Genomic DNA, 22,060 nt, shown 5'->3' on the forward strand with positions numbered 1-22,060 from the left:
TTATCTATAAATTTTGCCAACTCCGTAATATCGACTATATTTATCAATCTTTTTGAGACCTATTAGAATTTCAGATCATTTATCTTTTAGAGACATGTTAGAATATTTTACATCATTTATTATCATAATAAAATAATATATTTATTAATAACAACTTGAAATAATAACAAAATATTATTTCTGAAAATACGGTCGATCATTATAGTTAGTACCATCAGAGTACGACGCCTTACAAGTTCAGTAAATTTTACATAATGCCGTACAATGGGGTTGACTATAATGATTGGCCATAAAGTATAGTTCCATAATAATTTTTTAAAATTTTTTTCCCCTAAATAAAAGTTTGACGTTTAAACTTTTATTCAAAAAAAATAAATTAAAAAAAATATTATGAAACTATATAGAAGCCTCAAAATGCGTGCAAACAGTGAAAGTAAACAACATGTTGGGACATAGGAGTAATAATTTTTAGCTAAGGGTTTTACATGGTTGGAAATGCTCTTCGTATTATTTTAACTAAACATTTTAGCTTACACCATTACAAACACTTTATAATATTGAGTAAAAGTTTTCGAACCTCTAAAATATTATGCTCTGGGATTAACTATATTGATCGGCTAAATTTTAAAAATAATATGTTATTAATATTTCAATTATTATTTCAAGAAGTTATAAATAAATATATTATTTTAATATGGTAGATAATGTGAAAACTTGCTACAGGACTCTGGAAGTTGTCCAAATATAGTCAATAAGAGCTATCTCCAACGATGTTGGCTAAAAATGATTGACTAATGAGGTGTATTTAACTTAGATTTTAATGACTGATGAATTATCCATGTATTTAATAGATTGTATATGATTTTGATTTTATGTGAATTCTAGATAAAATATCACAAAGTTGATATAGAGTCTTTAGGATTTAAGCACAATGTTTCAAAATTGATTTTGGTGGGATTTCAAAAATCTTAAAATACACTGAAAAATCCCACAAAATCCATCATTTTATGAGGTCCAAAAAAATCCATCAACATTTGGATAATATCAAATTTTAATGAATTTTTAAATTTTTAAATAATCTCAATCGAATACAATCAGATTTCAAGCATATTGTCATTTAAAATCGTGATCAAACAAAACCCATGAATTGGATTTATAAGATATTGCGTAAAATCTGTTGAACCTGTAAGACACTGTGAATCATATATTAATTGTAATGTGCTATATTTAAAAGATATATGTTATTATCATTTCAAGTTGTTATTAATTGTGTTATAAATGATGTGGAATCTTGATTAATATTTTTTTTGAAAACAAGTGACTTATTTTTACAAATAATAAATGATGAACGCTTATTAAATATTAATTTCTAAAAAAAATATTATATATGAGTGACTTTTTTACCTGAAATAAGTACTTATTTTCATCATTTAAGGCAAGATAAACATACTTGGACAGAATGATTGCATGCAATATCTAATACAAATACAAAATGTAAAATAAGAAGTTAAGTGTGCGAGGCACGAGTATTTTAATTAACTTTCGGATTATTGTTGGGAGAGAAACTGGACGTACAAGTGTTTGATTCTTGTATCATCTGCATCCTATTGTTAATTCATATCCCATTAAGACTAACATTATCACCGTGATAACGACAAAATATCAGCATGTCTAAAAATAGTTAAAATATGAATAAGCTAATGATCGTATAAATAATGAAAGAGTTCTAGAATTTCTTTCAATATTTCTCATTCCTCTCACCCTGCATTTTGCAGGGTAGAGATATCTAACCCTAAATAGTTAGCTACATATATACACATTGGTTCCATTTTTATGCTATGGAAGATAAATCAACCAGCAACGCCATCGTCGTCATCCACAAGAAACAAAATATTAATGGCGAAAGAAACCAAAAACGATTTAGTTTTTTTAAGACCGCAATGGTCTTGTTGCGAAATCGCCCCAACAAAAAACCAAAAATGACGAAAGTCTCAAAATGTAATGATAACTCTAGATCAGATGGGAAATGGAAGAGGTTAGTGGGGTCAATGCGGCCTTTACATATGCAGGACAAAAGGTCTACGCCACCACAAAGTCCTGGTCCTAAAAAGGCTTTATTCAGTGTCTCGACAGTTTCTGAACGTTCGGAGGATGAATTTTTCGCATCATCTCCTTCTTTGTCCACCACATCTTGGAGTACGTCGAGTTATGCATCGACATCTAGCCTTCAAGATCAAGCTGGAATAGGAACAATAAAGCAGAGTGCATCATCGAATAGTCTGCGAAAAATGTCCGATAACATGAGTCGGTACGCCTCTTCTCTTAATCTTCATGATTTTGATATGGATGAAGAGATTGAGGAGGATATTGAGGATGATGACGATAATGTACTTGAAAAATGTGAGGCCGATAATATGATCGATACCAAGGCGGATGAATTCATTGCTAAATTCTACCAACAAATGAGGAGCCAACAATAGCAAGGGATGCTAATAATTTCAAGTATATTTGGGCGTTTTCATATACAAATCTTTTATTTTTTGTAGTTTCATATTCTATCTTATCTTCAGATGATGCAGTCATGTATCATGGCCTGAGAGAGATTGTGAAAGGAAAACATATGTACAAGAGATTTGTAGTTGCATGCATTCATGCACGTTATCATGGTTGTTTTATCTTCCAAATAAATATGAACCTGTGTTGTTGCAATTTCCAATTAAATTTATGGATCCATGTCATATTTGGTAGTTTATGTCTAAGATGTTGTATAGCAAAGTTGCATGGGAAAGAATTAAAAATGTTACCCTTACAAGTTATGAAGATAATATAGTTACACGACATTACCAACTAATTTGAAATGTTCTTATTTTTAAGATTTTAAATTTAATCGTGCATGTATTGTCTCGTTTAATGCATCTTATGTTTCTTAAGCACAAGCCTCTTGTAAGAAAAATAGAATATCCTACAAGAATTTTTATTAAAATGACCATAATTTGTTACTAGTCGAAAATAAATTTGGCCAAAAATGACCCATCAAAATTACTATTTTAATTAAAATTAGTCAAATTAGTAATGAATAAATTCAAAATTTTCAATAAATTTGACAGATTTTTTCATTGTTGAAATTTACTTCTAATTAAAGAATCATCAAATTTCTCACTCATACTTTTGGTCAAAACTAAATGTAGTAAAAATTAAGTTTGAGCGAGAAATTTTGTCCCTTAATTTTTTTTTCCAAAATTTGAATTTTGATTAAATAAAATTAGACTATCAACTAGTTCCGGTCAACTACACACACATGTAGTTGATATATTACATGGGTTGAACGCGGGGAGAAGATGCCATTGTGATTTTCTAGAAAAAATATCATAAATGTTGATGATATAGATTATGCTATGTACTATGACGTAGATGATATGTTCAGAGATTTCGGGAGGCATATAGGAATTTCGAGAATTTGGATGATGAGTTGAACCAAATGGTCAAATATTTTTACAAGATGGCGCATAGTGCTTCTGAACCAATATATCCAAATAATGTCAATTATACAACCTATAAGTTCATGAACAAGCCACTTCATTTCATAAACAAGCATGACAATGACTATGATGGGTTGCTTCAGCTCATTGGATCAGTCTTTTACAGTAGTCAAAAATTACTTTTGAACTACTATGATGTGTGAAAGATTCTTAAAGAATTGAATATGAGATATGAAAAGATTGATGCTTTTAAGAATGATTGTATGCTATTTTTTAAGAAAAGTAACGAAAAGACACGTTGTGATATATGCAATGAAACTCGATATAAAGAGCAAAAAGATCCCGCCAAAGATCTTCCGCTATTTTCCTCTCATCTTGAGATTACAACATCTATTCCTAAATGAGAAGACTGCAAATTGTGTGAGACTGCACCATGATAGAAATGTGATTGAAGGTCAATAAAGTCATTCCGCGAATGTAGATGAATGATAGCAGATTAATTACATGTTTCCAGATTTTTCAAAAGAGCTTGATCGTCACGATATCAAAGAAAAGATCAATAATGATATCATAAGTATCCAATATATAAAATCGGAGAATCAAATAGCTGACGTGTTAACTAATGGGTCAGGAAAAAAATGATGTATTCACTTATTAGCAAATTGGGCATGGGTGATATATATGCATCAACTTGACGGAGAGTGTTAAGATGTAAAAATGACATATGTATTATACCTCACAATCATGATGTCATTATTGGGGTTTACTGTTAACTACTGAGGGACCAAGTTTTAATTCCTATGAGAAGAAACAACCTCTAAAATAATTACAACTAATAAACATATCGTTTGCCTTTATCGTTCTAGTTTATTAGTAGAAGTAGAGTTTAGGAGAACATCGGTTTACCTTCTTCTATCTTACAAGTGATTCAGTATGAAGTACCATTTTGTAAAAAGTTTGTAGACTATCTTTCCACGATCTTGTCCTTTTTAGAAACTTGTTTTATCATCCAGTCTATACATAAATTGAGTCTTCATTTTATATAGATCAAATTTGACCTATATGACAACTCCTTATCATATGAATAGTTGAAAGTACTGTCAAAAGATATCCTACTTCTAAAGGTAAACTTCTAATTGATTAGGTTCGTAGAGTCAGTAAAAATTAAGGGATGAGCCTTCTTTGCATTATTTGATCATACACTTTTCAGTAAAAAAATAAAGGTTTCCTTTTTTATTTGATGACTTGTGTCTTGATAGCTTGGGCCTGAGAATGAGAAAACGACTAACCTAATTTGTGTGTGAAGAAACCACTAATTCTAGCTTTGATGGAGTTATCTGTGTCTATCTTCCATGACCCATCTACATACCTATAACATCTAAATATTGCTAACTAGTTGTCAATCAATTCTTTATTTTCACCTTTTGGTGTAACATTATGGCATGTTTCAGGTCTATTGTCCAAATATTCTCTTGATTGGAGTGTACCAGGTTTGCTGTTTTAGCCCAGCAATAAGTGCAATATTTGTTCAAAAACTCCAAACTTAGTAATGATATTTTTTATACTTGTTTACTAATTCATTCTTGCAAAGGTAGAGAGGACAAAAGGTGATACTAAGCACATTCCTCCACCAAATTAATCATCATTCAAAGAGCATTTTTTGAATCAATCTCTGAAATTCATGTATCGTTGCAATTTTATCTATGAAATCCAAGCATTGTCCCAAATTGTTTGTTAAAGTGTCTATCAGGGAACCATAATTAGATGTAATCGGTAGTATTATTGTGTTGCCCTTTCACAGTATCTTGTCTTCCTAATATATAAGGATTACCTTTTATAGCAAGCATCCAACAAGGATAACTCATTCCATTCCTCTTTCAACCAAATGATCTCCCCAGGACATGTCATGATTAGAAATATCCCATAGTTGAACCATCTTGTTTACCAAGTTCATTTTATCTTGCAAATATCATAGAGAATATTAAATCCTTCCTTCAGGTCGACATAATCATGCCAAACATCAACACAAAATTTCATTGGGTTCCACACTACGAACTATTTGAAGTGAGACCTGGAATAATTTAAAACAAAACAATCATTAGAAATACTAAGAATACTTTTAACAAATGGCAAGAATTGTTAGTTCTGCCATTATGCACTTCTGATGGAATAAATAAATAAGCAGTATTGTCCATACTTTTCGATTAAAATTTGTCTTCAAAATTTCCTTTTCTCTGCCTGAAGTATTTAATTATATTGCATAATCATATCTAATATTAATACTGAAAGTTATTTATATTTATATAATTAAATAATTTATTTAAGTTCATGCATTTCACTAGTGTAATTCAAAATTATATTTTCTATACTCCTTTTTAATAATTGAAACACCTCAAAGGCTCAAACTTTGGTGATTTTTTATTGTCGCATGTCACTTTCATCGGATATGTACATTTTTTCAAGAAGTACAACAAATGTTAATTGTCAGTTATATATTAAAGTTTATTCACATGGCAAAAAAAATCTTAAGAGCATCTCCAACTATGTTGGCTAAAATGATATGAGATACTGGTTATGTAAAATTTGTTGAACCATGTAATACCTTGTACTCTGATAGTTTTGGCTGTAATGGCTGGATATACTATTATAATAGTATACTATTACTATTTCAAGTTGTTATATATAGAATATATTATTTTACTATGCTAATAGATGACTTGAATCCTTTCTACAAGTCTATGGAGGTTCGACAAATATAGTCAATATCATTAGGTTGGCAAAATTTTTAGACAAGTAGAATGTGTAGTTTAAGTGGAGAATTTTTATGTATTCTATATAAGTTTTATTTATGATATAATCAACCCCATTTTAGCTAAGAGTTTTACAGGATTTAAGATTTTTTAATTGTGGTTCACCTAATTAGCCTATATTATTAGTAAAATTAAATACATGCATGCATCTATATCATTTCATCAAAATTTTCCTACTCATTCGGCTCACCACCAATTACATTACTGGTTGATTATGAATGATCATTTCAGTTACCATTCTTACCCTTAAAAATATATCAAGAAGCTTGACATATTATTGTCAACAAGTGCAAAACTCTTCTTCTGTTGACATGTACATGGGTGGTTTAGTAAATCAACAAATTATGGACGGGGCTTTAGGATATTTTCGTCTCTAACAACCTATATTGTGAAATATGAAGATGCAAGAACTCAACACCTTGTAAAAAGGATTCCTCAGCTTGAAACTTATTCTTCACCCTTTCACCCTGCAAAATTTGCAGGGCGAGCTAGGTCTTACATATTATCCCAAAGTTTTAGTATCCATACCTAATTAATAGACCTGTATTCATCATGGATGACAAAACCTCCATCACCGACATCACTGTTGGCGAGGACAAAACCTCTATCATCCCTAGCACCACCGTAGGCCCAAGTTGCTTCCGAGAAGATGGTAAACAACTTGTCCGGAAAAAATCATGGATCCCATTATTTAGGGGATCAAAGGCCAAGCAACATAGCAGCTCAAACGAAACCACAAAGCAAAACAAGAATTCACATAAAAGTAGGGATGGCAAAAACAATAATGATTCAGATCCACCGCAACATATAGCTAATGCCAACTCCACTCCAAATTCACCGGCACGTTCATCCTCCTTGCCATGTGGCACCATGAGAAAACATGCATCCGCTAATAATCTTCAGGAGTTAGCCAATATGGACATGAGCCCTAGTTTATCAAACGATAATCTCGAAGAAGCTGGAGGATCCATAAGCAATAGTGTATCACCTTACAATCTTTCTGATCGTCCAACAATGAGACACAAGCACAGTGTATCCACGGGAAATATTAATGACCTAGGGACAAAGGGGCGCATGCATTATAGCAAGTCAACTAGTAATCTCCAAGATTTAAAATTTGGAATGCGTCGATATGCATCGGCTCTTAATCTTCTTGATTTGGACATGAACGAAGAAGTTGATGCAGATGAAGAAGGTGATGATCAAGTGCTTGAGAATTGTGATGCAGATGTGGCTATTGATGACAAAGCCGATCAGTTTATTGCCCAATTTTACCAACAAATGAAGAGCCAGCACAAGACAAAGCCTACACATGACTAATAATCAATAGATACTTGTTATCCGTTTATCATGTTCACGCATCAGTGCCTTAGTAGTTGTATTTTAATCGGTTTTGTCTCATTATTTCACTCTTTATATATATATATATATATATATATATATATATATATATATATATATATATATATATATATATATATATTTATGTACACGTATGACTGCCTGAATAGTCATACTTAAATCGATTTTCTCATTTTATTTGATCTTTGTTCTTAAATCTACATATTGAATTTTTTTTTGTCATAATACTTTATCTATGATTAAAACAATGTAGTCATGTAATGTATCAAGAATAATTGCTTAAATTTCTAAATTTATATAAAGAAAGAAAAGGAGGAAGTGTTCATTGGGTGATGTATTAAGAAGTTAGGACGAGGAGGTTTTCACATGCATAATAGAATATATTTATATATATATTCTATATGATTTTATTCTCATATTTAATTATATTTTGCACTGATTTGGACATTTATTTAATATATTTTCATGTTTTATTGTAATTGGCATGATTTTACAGTGATTTGTTTGATTGTGGTAATTCTAATTGATATGTTTTAATATTAATTTGTGTAATCGGCCGATATCATGAATTGATTCTATGCGAATAGGAGTATGATCGAGAGATATACTACTAGAGGCACACATACAATTAGCAGAATTGAATTTGAATGCGAGAGCATCATTGGATTTCTGAGAGCGTTAATACTCGAGAGAGATTAGTCTTGCTTTAATTACTTGATTAATTGTATTACTAAAAGTGATTATATGTGTCATCGTGTTTCGAGAGTGTTGATACTTGAGAGAGATTAACAAACTCTAGTTGTATGACCACTTTAGTTGCTTTAGCTTAGAGCCAGTTATCGTGTAAGCATGGTGGACCTGATTGCCCTAGGTTTTAAATATATTATTTTCGTGTCCTTTTAGTTAGTGTTAATTTAGTAATATTAGTTAGTTAAAATATATTTTATAATCGTTTTGATCTGGAAACAATTGAATATAACCGAATAAGATTGATAGCATCTGTCTCCTTGAGGATACGACCCGCATTTGCCAGTCTACACTACAATAGACACCGTGCGCTTGCGGTTAGTTATAAAATAACACATCAATGCACACATTTATCAATATTGATACTATTAGATATGAACCCCCATTTAATCAATAACATGTAATGGCCTTAAAATAAGATTTAATGGCCCATAATGTCATTAGTCTTTATTATTAACTGATGTAATATAAGTATAAATATATGATACAATAGACTTATCTCATACATGTGATAATTTTAAAACAGTGTTCAAGTTTGTTGAAGGTTTCAATCATCAGCCGGTAACTCATTTTATCTCGAGAGATATTGATTCATATCACATGTAGGATGAGTGATTTAATATGAGTGAAATATATTAATATTCAAAATACTTATCTTGCACAGAAGATACTTTTTAAGTTGTGTTCAAATTTGCAGAAGGTTCTTGTCCATCGTCAAATGATAACCGATTTCTATCAAAATTCATTTTACACACATGCTAAGCAAAATCTCTTGTTTCAACTTTATTATATTTCCGTATTTTTTAATTTTTGATATAAATTTAGTTTTTTATGTTTTATACAACAAAAAATACTACTATTTTAAATAAACACATACAATCAAGGATTAAAGTTGTTATGAGTTGACACAGCATACAACAGCCAATTCGATGCAGATATGTTCTGATGTTTGTTATTATTCCTTTATAATAGACAGAGTTTTCTTTACATTTAGACTTACATGATGAAATTGAATCGACTTGTTTGCTTTACATTTCATTTTCGTAATTACGTTCTACGTATCATATGTTGTCCCTGGACTGATTTGTAAAACAAACAATAATACATTCCCCTCCACTGATGGAGGATATATTATATAAAAAAGGATACAAATGTAATCATTAAATAATTCTATAAAAAATATTTTGAACCATGATGCCATAAGTCAAAATTGACGGGAACATATATTTTATTTGAAAACGAATAATAGGAAAATATTTCACTTAGTAAGAAAATTAACTGCAATTAAAGCAACATACCATAAAAACTTAAGGTTATCATTTAAAAAATACCTTAACTAGAATAACATCATATTAATGGCGTGACAACCCTGGTCAAATCCCGAGTCTTTTCCGAAAATCGGGTCAAGTCCTGAATTCCAAATCCGAAAATAAGCTGAAATACACTGGCCCAACTGCAACAACTTGGGTAATTCACAAGCCCAGCACAGGCCCCCAGAAGATCATGATTTTTTGGTGCAATTAGTAGTAGCACTTATGCGTATTAACTGAACTAAAGTCTCCACACTCCTCGATGTGAACAGGGGTGTTACAAACTCCCCCCACTTAAATTCATGACATCGCTCATAGGCCCAGATCGTACCTCTCTAGCCATGTCCAAGAAAGTGTCCCTGTCCATCACAATTGTTGTCCTCCTGAATTATTTCTTGAGGTATCTCTTCTAGGCGACATCCTACAACATTTATTATGGGAACACATATGTAGTAAATATCGCAGGGTTATATCAAAAATCTTACTTTTACCCATACGAAGTCAACCCAAAACTCACAGGTCCGGGCCAAATCCCGAGTCTTTTCTGAAAATCAGGTCAAGTCCCGAATTCGAAAATAAGCCGAAATACACTGGCCCAACTGCAACAACTTGGGTAATTCACAAGCCCAGCACAGGCCTACAAAAGAACATGATTTGTCGGTGCAATTAGTAGTAGTACTCATACTTAAACTGAACTAAAGTCTCCACACTCCTCGATGTAGGACTGGGGTGTTACAAATGGTGTTATGTAAAGCTAGTATATATGATATGATAATCAAAGTGGTCAACAAATAATTATACTCCCACCAAAAATAAGATAATTGCTAAATTTTAAAAAAGTTAGAAAGTAATAAATATTTGGACTATTTCAAAATATTTAATATTGCGTAAAACAAAAGTTCTTTCCGATCTCTACGCATTTCACCGCTCCACCGGAAATTCCCTCTGCCCCTACCGTACTCCAGCTTGGTAGTTTCCACCGCCTGTCCAGGGTTAAGCCCTGGGATTTGACGGCGGACTTAAAAAGGCCCCTCGGGTAAGGGGACTCCTTTTTTTTCTAAAAGAACCTCCAGTTTCCGCGCTATATCCTCTATCAGGACGTCGTCCGCTACGTCCATGATAGATTCAATAAAAAAATCAAGAAATCTACTAACTTAAAGATATTTTTCGAATTTTATATATTATCTGGGTCTTTCCAAAAGACTTTAAATGTTAAAATAAAGAAGTTACAATTGGGCAAATGATATGACCAACTTGCTCATAAAAAGCGAATTTAGTTATTAACTAAGATTTTTCTTTAAAAAAATGAAAATACTCAATTTCATTATTATTAGATAACTTTATATTCATTTATATTCATAAAGTAAGGATAAAAAATTAAACTCAAAATATTACAGTAAGGGTGACTTATCTGTCAACTTTTCCACTATCACCCCAAAAAATCAAACTCTGCCCTACGTAAAGTTGCCAGAGTACGATTAACCTCTGGTTTTTTTTAATCCTTATGAATCGGATAATACTATGTTATTTCCTATACTTGTATTGGTTCTATTTACGTTGTTCGTTGGATCCCTAGGAATTCCGGAAATCTGTTTCATGTAGCTTGACAAGGAAATTTTGAGTCATGGGTACATGACCCTTTACATGTAAGACCTATTGCTCATGCAATTTGGGACTCGAACCGGAAATCAATTTAACTCTATTTACGATTCATTTTTTCTATCTCATCGGCTTTTCTTATTTCCTATTTCATCATATCGATTTATGTCTAGCCTCTTCTTTTCATTTTTTATATTTTTTCTCGTATATTTTTATGTCTAGGATTTGCCCCCAATTTTTATGAAATACAAGATGCTCATTGAAAAATAAGAAACTTTTTTTCATTTCTACAATTCCATAGATTCAAGGTTCTGTTCTAGATTAAACAGAGTAATTTAAGTCTCGTTTGTATTATGGATCGGCACACAGGTGGTGCATGGCTGTCGTCAGCTCGTGCCGTAAGGTGTTGGGTTAAGTCCCGCAACGAGTGCAACCCTCGTGTTTAGTTGCCATCATTGAGTTTGGAACCCTGAACAGACTGCCGGTGATAAGCTCGAGGAAGGTGAAGATGACCCTCGAAGCACTAAATAGATATCTCGGGATATCTATTAGTAATGGCTAATGGATGCTCGGGTGATTTGGAATAGATTAAATATGTTCTATGTAAAACATGAAGCAGCTCCATCTAAGAACTTATAATTAATAATTGAGATATGAATATATCGTAGGTTACACAAAAAGATGCATGTTTTTGCATTAATCCAAAGCCCGGAAAGAGTTTTATAATATTAAAAAGGTCAAGTTTTCATACACTCTAATGTGCTCCATTAGCTGTCAAAACATCGACCAAATCACGACGCCACAACCACTTCTATTCGTTATGTCAAACGTATAATGAAAATTTTAATTAGATATGTCCGACACACACTGTACTTTATCCAACTAAATATCCAAAGATCCTAAATATATGACTTTCACAATTTAAAATAACGTCATCTTTATTCTTAGACCTCTCCAAACTATTCACATGTGTTTGATCATTCGCTTAATATAATAAGTAGTTATTATTATTTCTTGCATTCAAAATTTAAAATAATCTCACAAAAAATGATATTTCAATTATAAACATCAGAAATATACATATCGATTGAATGCTCGAAAATAACTCATATCTCGTACGAATTATATTAATAAGTTTAGTTAAAATACATATATTATTCACATATATATATATATATATGTATATATATTTAAAATAAAATAAGTATTAAAACATTTGTGTATACTATAATAAGTAAACATACAAATAATTTGTAGTACTATATTTCGGTTGTATTTTTTGGTCATACCTAAATAAAACTTCAAAGCATTGAGGTATTGAAACTATAATGAATAAATTGCAAGTTGTTTACCTCTAACTATATAAATAAGGGTAATATAGTCCTAAACAAGATAAAACTACATTTTCTTAATATACGTGTAAAAGTCAAATCATCCAGATAAAATGGAACGGAGGGAGTATAAAATATTAGTTAAGAGTGACTAGTCGCTCTTAAAAGTGAGGAGAGAAAGGAGAAATTTAGTAAATTTAAGAGCAACTAAGAGACTATTGGAGCAAGCAAAAATATAATCCTCCTCAAATTTTAATTCAAGAGCCACTATAAAGAGGCTATTGGAGATGCTCTAAGAACCTCTTGGAGATGCTCTTAACTTGTTTTTTTATAATAAAATGTTCCTTCTCCCATTTGAATTTTCGTCATACTGGAGTTTAAATAACAATAAAATATATAAATTTAGGAGTGGGCATAAAGAGCATAATTGAAGTTCATACTCTTGATAAATATACTAACTTAGTAGGTGCTCAATATAAATTTAGGAGCCAACTTGGAGAATATTAATTAAGTGCATCTACAATGGTGCTCATAATTCATTCCTTAAACAATAATATGAAACTAGCGTAAATGCCCGTGCAAGGCACGAGCCGTCATCTATAAATTATTATTTATATTTTATATTTTGATTAATAGTTTAAATATATATTTTTTATAAAATATTAATTTTATTAATATTTAAATAATTTTTTACAATAAACTAATAATATCCATAACAACTGATTTGAAATAACTAATAAATTTCCATATAACTCGAATTGGCACAATAAAATTCTCACATGAAAGAGGTTTATACTACAATTTTTTAGTGTGATATTCATCAAAACACAACCAAATGTGATTATAAACGATAAATGTAATAGGCGCAGTTCGAGTGAATCATATAAACAAACTCATGAAATAATATGATAATTAAAATTGATTTAATATGTTCATGTGCTACGATAAAAGAGATACGATCGAACACTGACGAACATATTATATAAAACATACTTATATGAGGCAGTCATACAGTGAAAATAGACATAATACTTGTTAATACTTGTTATCTTTTCTTCCATCTCTCTTTCCTCTCCCCCTCTTCCTCTAGTAAATCTCTACATATTTATATATCTTACTCGTCAGCGTGATTTACTAATTATCAATTAATTATCGATTAGTGATACACTGATTATCAGTCGGTCGTATTACGGATAACAAATACGAAATTCGACATCCGATGTATGGCATAAACAAAAAAATATATGTCGCGGAAAACTCACGTCCAACCTGTACAATTAATTCATCAAATTCGTATCAATAATACAGTCAAACAAATTATGATAATCAAGTCTAACATACTCAAGCATCTGCTCTCAAATAATACCCAAGTTTGAACCACATAACAGACAAAATGTGACCATGTATATATAATCATCTTAAATGTAACTAAATCAGAATCTTACATAACTCCAATTCTGAAATCTTTAACTCAAATCATAATTCAATTCATACACGGTTAATACTAAGCCACTAATCCTTCACCAACCCATACCCTTCTTTTTTGTGTAACCAACCTATACTTTTTATAATAATTGTAAACATACAATTATATCCATATATATTTTGGATCACTCAAGCCATTACTATTATTATAACGGTTGATATCTAACAGTTCGATCGATTATTAAATACTCTGTTGTTACCTTATCATGCGAGTTTATCGATAATTAATTGATTGATTTATTTATTTTTTAATAATTTATATGTGATTATTTATTTAATAGTCAACGGTTAGAATATATTGACTAAAATTTGACCAATTTGATTGGTAACTCGACCGAGTACCCGCGCTCGAGTTGGATATATTAGCTAGATGATAACTCCGGTTTGAGCTTAACTCATATAAATCTCAACATAACTCGAGTCAAAAGTTTCTTTTCTCCGTTAGACATTTTGTTATTTTAGTTTCTATTGATGTTCGCTCATTTGAGATGTGTTTTTAGAGATTTTAATTTTAGAGTCATTGTAAATTATCTTTTCTTAGTATAAAATTTTATGAGGTGTCACCCTCGTTAACAAAAAAATAAAAATCAGGGCATCTTTGGATCATACAATAAAAAATTTAAATATAATAGAAGGTTAAAAATAGAAAAGATCCCACATAACATAATCATCTAACATTTGTAAAATTTTATATATAATTATAACATAAACTACGATTCATCATATTATACATATATATTAATGATTTAATCTCTAAAATGAGTTTACAAATGTATCCAAACATTTTAAACAAGTACTTTTCAATTATTACGAGTACTCATACGCTTATCACGTCAAATCAAAATTCAATTTTTAATATATTACTTAGAGCAGCTAATTACTTGTCACTTGAGTGTTAGAATTTCATTGAACACAAACATCTATCATAGTCTTTGGATCATAAGATATATGTCTAGAAAAACATTCATGTACTCCCACCCTTTAAACACAAGACGTAACGAATCTATTATTTGTTATAAAATTTAGTGTCAATAATTAATGTAAAAATTTCAAACCAATAAATATGGCTGTCCTACCTTTCGTGCTTGTTAGTTTCTTCATTTCTGAAGTATTTTTACTTCTTTGATTACGTACTATTCTTTGCTCGCTTATTTAAAATGTGTAATATAATCGCAAGTATGTTGCAAGAAATCAGTAGCTTAATATTTTTCACACAAAGTTAAATCGAAAATAATTTAACGTATCCGCACATGTAAAAAAATATATTTATTTTTTTATAAAATGAGAATCAGAAAATCTTAATTTAGTAATTATGATTGTAAAGTCTACATGGGAGTTTATTTATATGTCACAAGTTGAATTCACATTAATTTTATATAAATTAACTAACTACATAAGCATTTAATATTTTAATTTCTTTGTAATGAGTGGTCATAAATAAGTGATAACTGTAATTAAATTGATACTTATTATGCACATGTATTAATTACTAATACTTAATTTTCAAGCATAATAAATGAATCACTTGGTAATTTTGTAATTACAACTAATATAAGGGTATAATGTCACCATCATTTTTTTTTCTCTTGGTTGCCATTTAATATATAGAAGTAGATGTGGCTCCTAGTGACTTAATACAGAGCTCCATTGCTACTCTTTATAGTTGCTCTCTATTACTCCCTCTAGTCCTTTATATAAGGCACCTTGACTTTTTGCACATTGTTTTAGGAGCTTTGACCACCTATTTAAACTTAATATTTTTAAATTTTTCTTTTTCTGAATAAAAATATAACATAAATATTATTATTCAGAAAAAGAAAAATTTAAAAATATTAAGTTTAAATAGGTGGTCAAAGCTCCTAAAACAATGTGCAAAAAGTCAAGATGCCTTATATAAAGGACCAGAAGGAGTAATATTTTATACTTATTTCAAATTCAACCATTCCAACACATTCAATTCAAATTTTGAAAAGAAAATTAATTTTCTTTATTGAAGATGCTCTTGTAAACAGCTTACCGGAGATGTTCTAATATGTTTACAGGCTTTTGTTACGTTGGACTTGCCCGGGACAGGCCGAGTAAAAAGGAAAGCCAAACGTCAAACGTATGGATATGTATAAACTATAAAGCAACACAATGAACCCGGCCCAACCGCCCAAGAAGCCCAAAACATCCCCCTCAGAACCACCAACAAAACCGCCCACTCTTCTGTCACTTTCTCACGTCTCTCTAGGTTTTCATCTGCTCTGCTACTCAAAAACCAAACCTATACATACATTTCATCTGTATCTATAATCTCCACGCTGTTTTGATCAGTATGTCGTTGAGGCCAAATGCGAGAACCGAGGTTCGCCGGAGCCGGTACAAAGTCGCCGTCGACGCCGAGGAAGGACGGCGACGGCGAGAAGATAATATGGTGGAGATCCGAAAGAATAGGAGAGAAGAAAGCTTGCTTAAGAAGCGCCGTGAAGGCCTTCAAGCTCAGCAATTGAACGCTACTGCTGCTCAGCTCGAAAAGAAGGTCTTTTTCATTTTATATTTGCTCTTGTTTTTGTTTAGGGTTGCTATTTTTAGTTGTTTAGTTTAATTTAGCTGTGAAAGTATTTTTTGTTTATCTGAGGTGTTTAATTGAAATTTATCGATTTTATATGTGTTGAGATGGTTAGGTTTAATTTTGGTAGTTTTTCGAGAGTGATCGGATGTTATGTTTAGAATCATGGAATAGTTTATTGGCTTAATTGAATTAAGTAAATGGCAGGGTTTTAGAATCGCAAAGCTTGTTTGGTCAGATGATGGGAATTGATGTTTATTGATTTTATAATGTGCTGCAGTTAGAAAGTCTTCCGGCAATGGTAGCTGGTGTTTGGTCAGATGATGGGAATATGCGACTCGAGGCCACCACACATTTCCGGAAGCTGCTTTCAATAGGTTTGATCTGGTCCTTTTTAATGTGTAAATTGTAATGGTGTTTCTAGATGTGTTGTTAAATTACTCGGCATTGATTATTTTCTTATAGAGCGTAATCCTCCAATTGAGGAAGTGATTCAATCTGGAGTTGTTCCTCGTTTTGTTGAGTTTCTTGCCAGAGATGACTACCCACAACTTCAGGTTTGAGTCTAAAGTTTGAACTTCGATATGTATGAGTGTCTTTTTACATTTTCTTATGGAGTTATTATCTTGCCTACTTGGATTTCAAACGCATCTGGTACAATCTTATATATCTTCAGTTTGAGGCTGCCTGGGCTCTCACAAATATAGCATCTGGTACATCCGAGCATACCAAGGTTGTGATTGAACATGGTGCCATTCCAATTTTTGTGCGACTTCTTGCTTCTTCAAGTGATGATGTCCGGGAGCAGGTATTATTTGAAAGAATTGTTAGAAGTCATATAAGATTAATTCTTCAGTAAGCTGCTTCTGGTTGCACCGGTACAAATAAATTAGTTTTAATATTATGGTTGTTTGAATTGGTTTAGGCTGTCTGGGCACTAGGAAATGTGGCCGGGGACTCACCTAAATGCAGAGATCTTGTTCTTAGTCATGAAGCTTTGATACCACTGCTAGCTCAGTTCAACGAGAATGCAAAGCTTTCTATGTTAAGGAATGCAACATGGACACTGTCAAACTTCTGCAGGGGCAAGCCACAACCTCATTTTGAGCAGGTATTTCCGCAACTTCTAATTTAATAGATTGAGAAAAAAGGATGTGAATAACTTGTAGTGTCTCAGTCTCGAAAATACCCCTCTGGATCAAGTGTTTAACATCAGTGGCAATAAAGAATACCTTTGACAAATGAATTACAAGTAAATAATGATATTAAGTTTAGGTCCCTTATCTCGGTTCATACTTAATATGCTACACCATTACGATTTTCTTATTATTAGTGTTTCATGATTATAATATATTTACAAGTGAAATATATCTTTGCTTTTGGTAATTTATTATAAATATATTTGACAGACAAAGCCTGCCCTCCCTGCTCTAGCTCGTCTTATTCATTCAAATGATGAAGAAGTCCTTACTGATGCCTGCTGGGCGCTATCATATCTTTCTGATGGTACAAATGATAAAATTCAAGCTGTCATTGATGCTGGTGTTTGCCCGCGACTGGTTGAGCTTTTACTGTGAGTATCTAGTTTTATTTTCTTTAGTGTCATTTTATAGTAGTTCTTTCTGTGTTTATATTAGATTCATTAGGCTTGACTATTTAATTAAATTTTCTGTGACTAGGCATCCATCAGCTTCTGTCCTCATTCCTGCTTTGCGAACAGTTGGCAATATTGTCACAGGAGATGATATGCAGACTCAGGTATTGACACCAAACCATATCTTTTTAAGTACTATGCAGCGTTATTTGTCAATAATCTTGCTAGCTTTTGTCATATATGCTTGTCATGACCTTTGAGATTGGTGATGATATATACGTGAAAAAGAATACATTTTTTCTTGTTCGATAGCGTTGGATATGTTTGTCATATAGTTGTCTTTATTGTTCTCTTTTCTCGTGAAAAAGGAAAAAAGGCTATTACTTTCTTAGGATATATTTCTTTTATTGGGAGAATGTGCACACTTAAGATTTTTAAATAGTATTTCCTTTAAGTGTCATCTTTAAAGAACTTCTAAAGCTGTAGCGAACAAAGAATATAAGGATAGAAAAGAAAAAATCTTGATCAAGCTAATTAACATGTACTTGCTGAATTTAGACATATTGTTGCTTACTTTCTTGTCAAACTAATATTTTTATTGTTTCAATAATCTTTCAGGTTATCATACAACATCAAGCTCTTCTTTGTCTATTGAACCTGTTAACAAATAATCACAAGAAGAGTATTAAGAAGGAAGCTTGCTGGACCATTTCAAACATCACAGCTGGCAACAAAGAGCAAATACAGGTGTGTTTTATGATGTTCTAAGAAAATAGACTCATATATAGTGTCCTTGTTCGTTGTGTCATAAACAATTTGTTGGAAGTCAATATTTATTGAGGAAGCCATATTTTTATCTGTTGGCCAGTACTCGGGCCACACGGATATTTGGCTGTTTCACGGTCTTGTATATTGCTAAATTGTTACTTATTTGTCTTGATTTTATGAATTTAATTTCCAAACATATACCTAGGCTGTTATCGAGGCTGGTATTATTGCTCCTCTTGTTCAAGTGCTTGGCAATGCTGAATTTGAAATAAAGAAAGAGGCTGCTTGGGCAGTGTCAAATGCAACATCTGGTGGAACAAATGAGCAAATCAAGTTGGCATCTTACTGAAATGTATTATTGTCCTTTTTGTTTTAGTAAACTTGGTGTCTTACATAGATATAATTCTTTGTAGATTCTTGGTGAGCCAAGGCTGTATAAAGCCGTTGTGTGATCTTCTAGTTTGTCCTGATGCAAGAATTATCACCGTTTGCTTGGAAGGCCTTGAAAATATCTTGAAGGTCGGAGAAGCTGAGAAGATCTCGGGCAACACAGGTGATGTCAATGTGTATGCCCAGTTGATTGACGAAGCTGAGGGTTTGGAAAAGATTGAAAATCTTCAGAGTCATGACAACAATGAAATATATGAGAAAGCAGTGAAGATTCTCGAAACATATTGGTTGGAGGAAGACGACGAGCAGTTACCAACAGGTGATACTTCTCAATCTGGTTTGCAGTTTGCAGGAAGTGGACCTGCAGTTCCATCTGGTGGATTCAATTTTGGCTAAGGTAGAAACTTTCACTTGTCTTTCTTGTAATAGACTTTATATCCACAACTTATTTACTCATTGATGCTTTTATCTTAATTAATGGTAAATGTTGTCACGTGGTCAAAAAATGTATTAATTTGGTTTTTGTGCTTGTTTGCAATACACTTTTGGCGACTCAGAAGTTAACTAAGCTGTTAGCTATTTGACTGATGATCGTGGCTTCTTAACTATTGTTTATAAACCTTATTCCTTTCCTTTCTAACTTTTATTATAGTAACATTTTACAAATCCGCAAATATCAACATGTTATTGTGATGAACTAGTAGTTCTAATATACAAGTTCGGGATTATAAACATAAGCAAACGCCTTTTTAGGAATTTACAGTCAAATTATGCAGTTATGAAATTGTGATTGATGCACTACTCTATAAATAAGTAGTATATACTTTCTCTTCTTCCAAAGCAGTATATACAAGTCTATAAGATGTTGGGTATATTTGGAGAATTATATTAATTATGGGATTGGAAAATAACAAATAGCGGTGATATCTAAGAACCTAAGAATGACAGATATCTATAAATGGGGTATTTTGGTTTTTTTTTTTTATTACACTTACCGTAAAGACTCCAGCTTAGGCTGCATAGAAACAGTTAAAATTACTAATGGTTTTATCTGTATTTTTATATAATTATCATTTCATCTGGCAATGTATGTGCATATACTGTATTACTATCTCAGATTTTAGTGGTTGTAATATGAAACCTATTTCTCCCCAGTGAGTCAACATATGATCTATGATTGGCAAATGGTAGTACTATGTGACAACTTGATCACTGATATTTGGTCTTTTTTACTTGGCAGAGATTTGTATTGTTCCTGCGGTGTGAAGCAAGTGCAGTCTATCAGCTTTTTTATCTGGATAAACTATTGTGCTAGCTGGGCCGGGAATTATCCCTATAGGGAAATTTTTCCATGTACTAAAATTCTTTTGGTTTAATTACAGAAGTAAAGCAGTAATTACATATGAAGTTTACTTGGAATTGAAATATTATTTCAATGTTGTAATCTACTGAGACCACGTTTTTTTTCCTTTTTACTGAAGCACGGAGCTACTCTCGAGTAAGATGGAGAGAATGGACTAACTACTTAGAGCAAGTCCAAGAGTGCCCTAAATTGGTGTCCTAAATCAAAATTTAAGGCATTTGAAACAAATGAGTGCTCCAACAATGTCCTAGTAGTGCCCTAAATCACTAGGACATCCAAAAAGTGCCTCATTTTTAAGGCACTATTAGGCATGTCCTAAACCAAATTTCTCAATAAAATATTAGTTTCCCTCCATTCCACTACATCTCTCTCCTCTTACTTTTTCACTTCCCTCCAATACTAATTCAAAAAAAATTATTAGTTTAATTATAAGGCATAATTATAAGGCATGTTGTTGGAGTTCATACATCACAATGATGTCCTAAATCACTAGGACACTATTTTTTTATTATATTTATAAGGCACTTGCTAGGACATTGTTGGACTTGCTCTTATTACTCCCTCCGTCCCTTTTTACTTGTCCCTTTTGAAAAAATAACGCATCTTAAGAAAATGTTAGTTGGATATCTTGTTTTCATACATATGTCTAATAAATGTAATGAATTAGATAGAGTTGTGTGTGTATATATGCTAGTCATACATTGGAAGTTGTTACTTTTTGAAAAAACATACAAAAAGTTGCTTTGAAAAGAGAAGTGGACAAGTAATTTGGGACAATTTTTTTTTTCAAAGTGGACATGTAAAAAGGGACGGAGGGAGTAGTATCTAGATTTGTGTTGTAAGTTGCTGGCTTCTTGGTGTGTGTTACATAATGTGACGGCTACTAAAACGTGCATCACTTGCTGCATACAAGGAAACAGTCAATTTTGTGGTACTTAAATATGTGACTGTGGTACTTAAATATGTGTCACGTTCCCGTCAAAAGCTATTTGTCCCTTTATTGTTTCACTCATTTGCCGTTTGGGTTTTAGATGCGACTTCAAAGCTATAAAAACAAAAAATGGTAAAAGTTTATCTTTCATCAAAGATAAATATAAATAAATTGACAACTTGAATGTCAAGTAGAATTCAAGATTTGTGTTTCGTTGGTAACTGCAGACTCTCCTGAAAACCGTTAAATATTTCAACGAGAGGGCACTTGAAGATATGAGCAGCAATAACCCCAAGAATATGCGTTGCGAGCCTAACTGTTCCAATTATAGCAAAATTGA

General features: G+C 31.9%; 1 protein-coding gene across 1 annotated transcript; it reads left to right on the forward strand.

Annotated features, from left to right (window-relative positions):
* Positions 1–16,323: 16,323 nt before the first annotated feature.
* On the forward strand, positions 16,324–20,894 carry LOC108210197 (importin subunit alpha-2). Its single transcript, XM_017381488.2, has 11 exons — positions 16,324–16,644; positions 16,955–17,051; positions 17,140–17,231; positions 17,351–17,482; positions 17,600–17,785; positions 18,084–18,247; positions 18,354–18,432; positions 18,887–19,015; positions 19,242–19,369; positions 19,450–19,823; positions 20,667–20,894. Exons 1-10 carry the CDS (start codon positions 16,441–16,443, stop codon positions 19,820–19,822), a joined length of 1,584 nt encoding a protein of 527 aa, XP_017236977.1. The 5' UTR covers positions 16,324–16,440; the 3' UTR covers position 19,823; positions 20,667–20,894.
* Positions 20,895–22,060: the final 1,166 nt, after the last annotated feature.

This window comes from Daucus carota, chromosome 2 (assembly GCF_001625215.2).
Source record: "Daucus carota subsp. sativus chromosome 2, DH1 v3.0, whole genome shotgun sequence".
NCBI classification, from domain to species: Eukaryota; Viridiplantae; Streptophyta; class Magnoliopsida; order Apiales; family Apiaceae; genus Daucus; species Daucus carota.

What these genes read in the sequence shown, in the direction of transcription:
- LOC108210197 (XM_017381488.2), top strand. Translation starts at nt 16,441, where the DNA reads ATGTCGTTGAGGCCAAATGCGAGAACCGAGGTTCGCCGGAGCCGGTAC. An exon ending in ATGACTACCCACAACTTCAG is followed by an intron (nt 17,232 to 17,350) that starts GTTTGAGTCTAA and finishes ATATATCTTCAG; the next exon opens with TTTGAGGCTGCCTGGGCTCT. An exon ending in GCAACAAAGAGCAAATACAG is followed by an intron (nt 19,016 to 19,241) that starts GTGTGTTTTATG and finishes ACATATACCTAG; the next exon opens with GCTGTTATCGAGGCTGGTAT.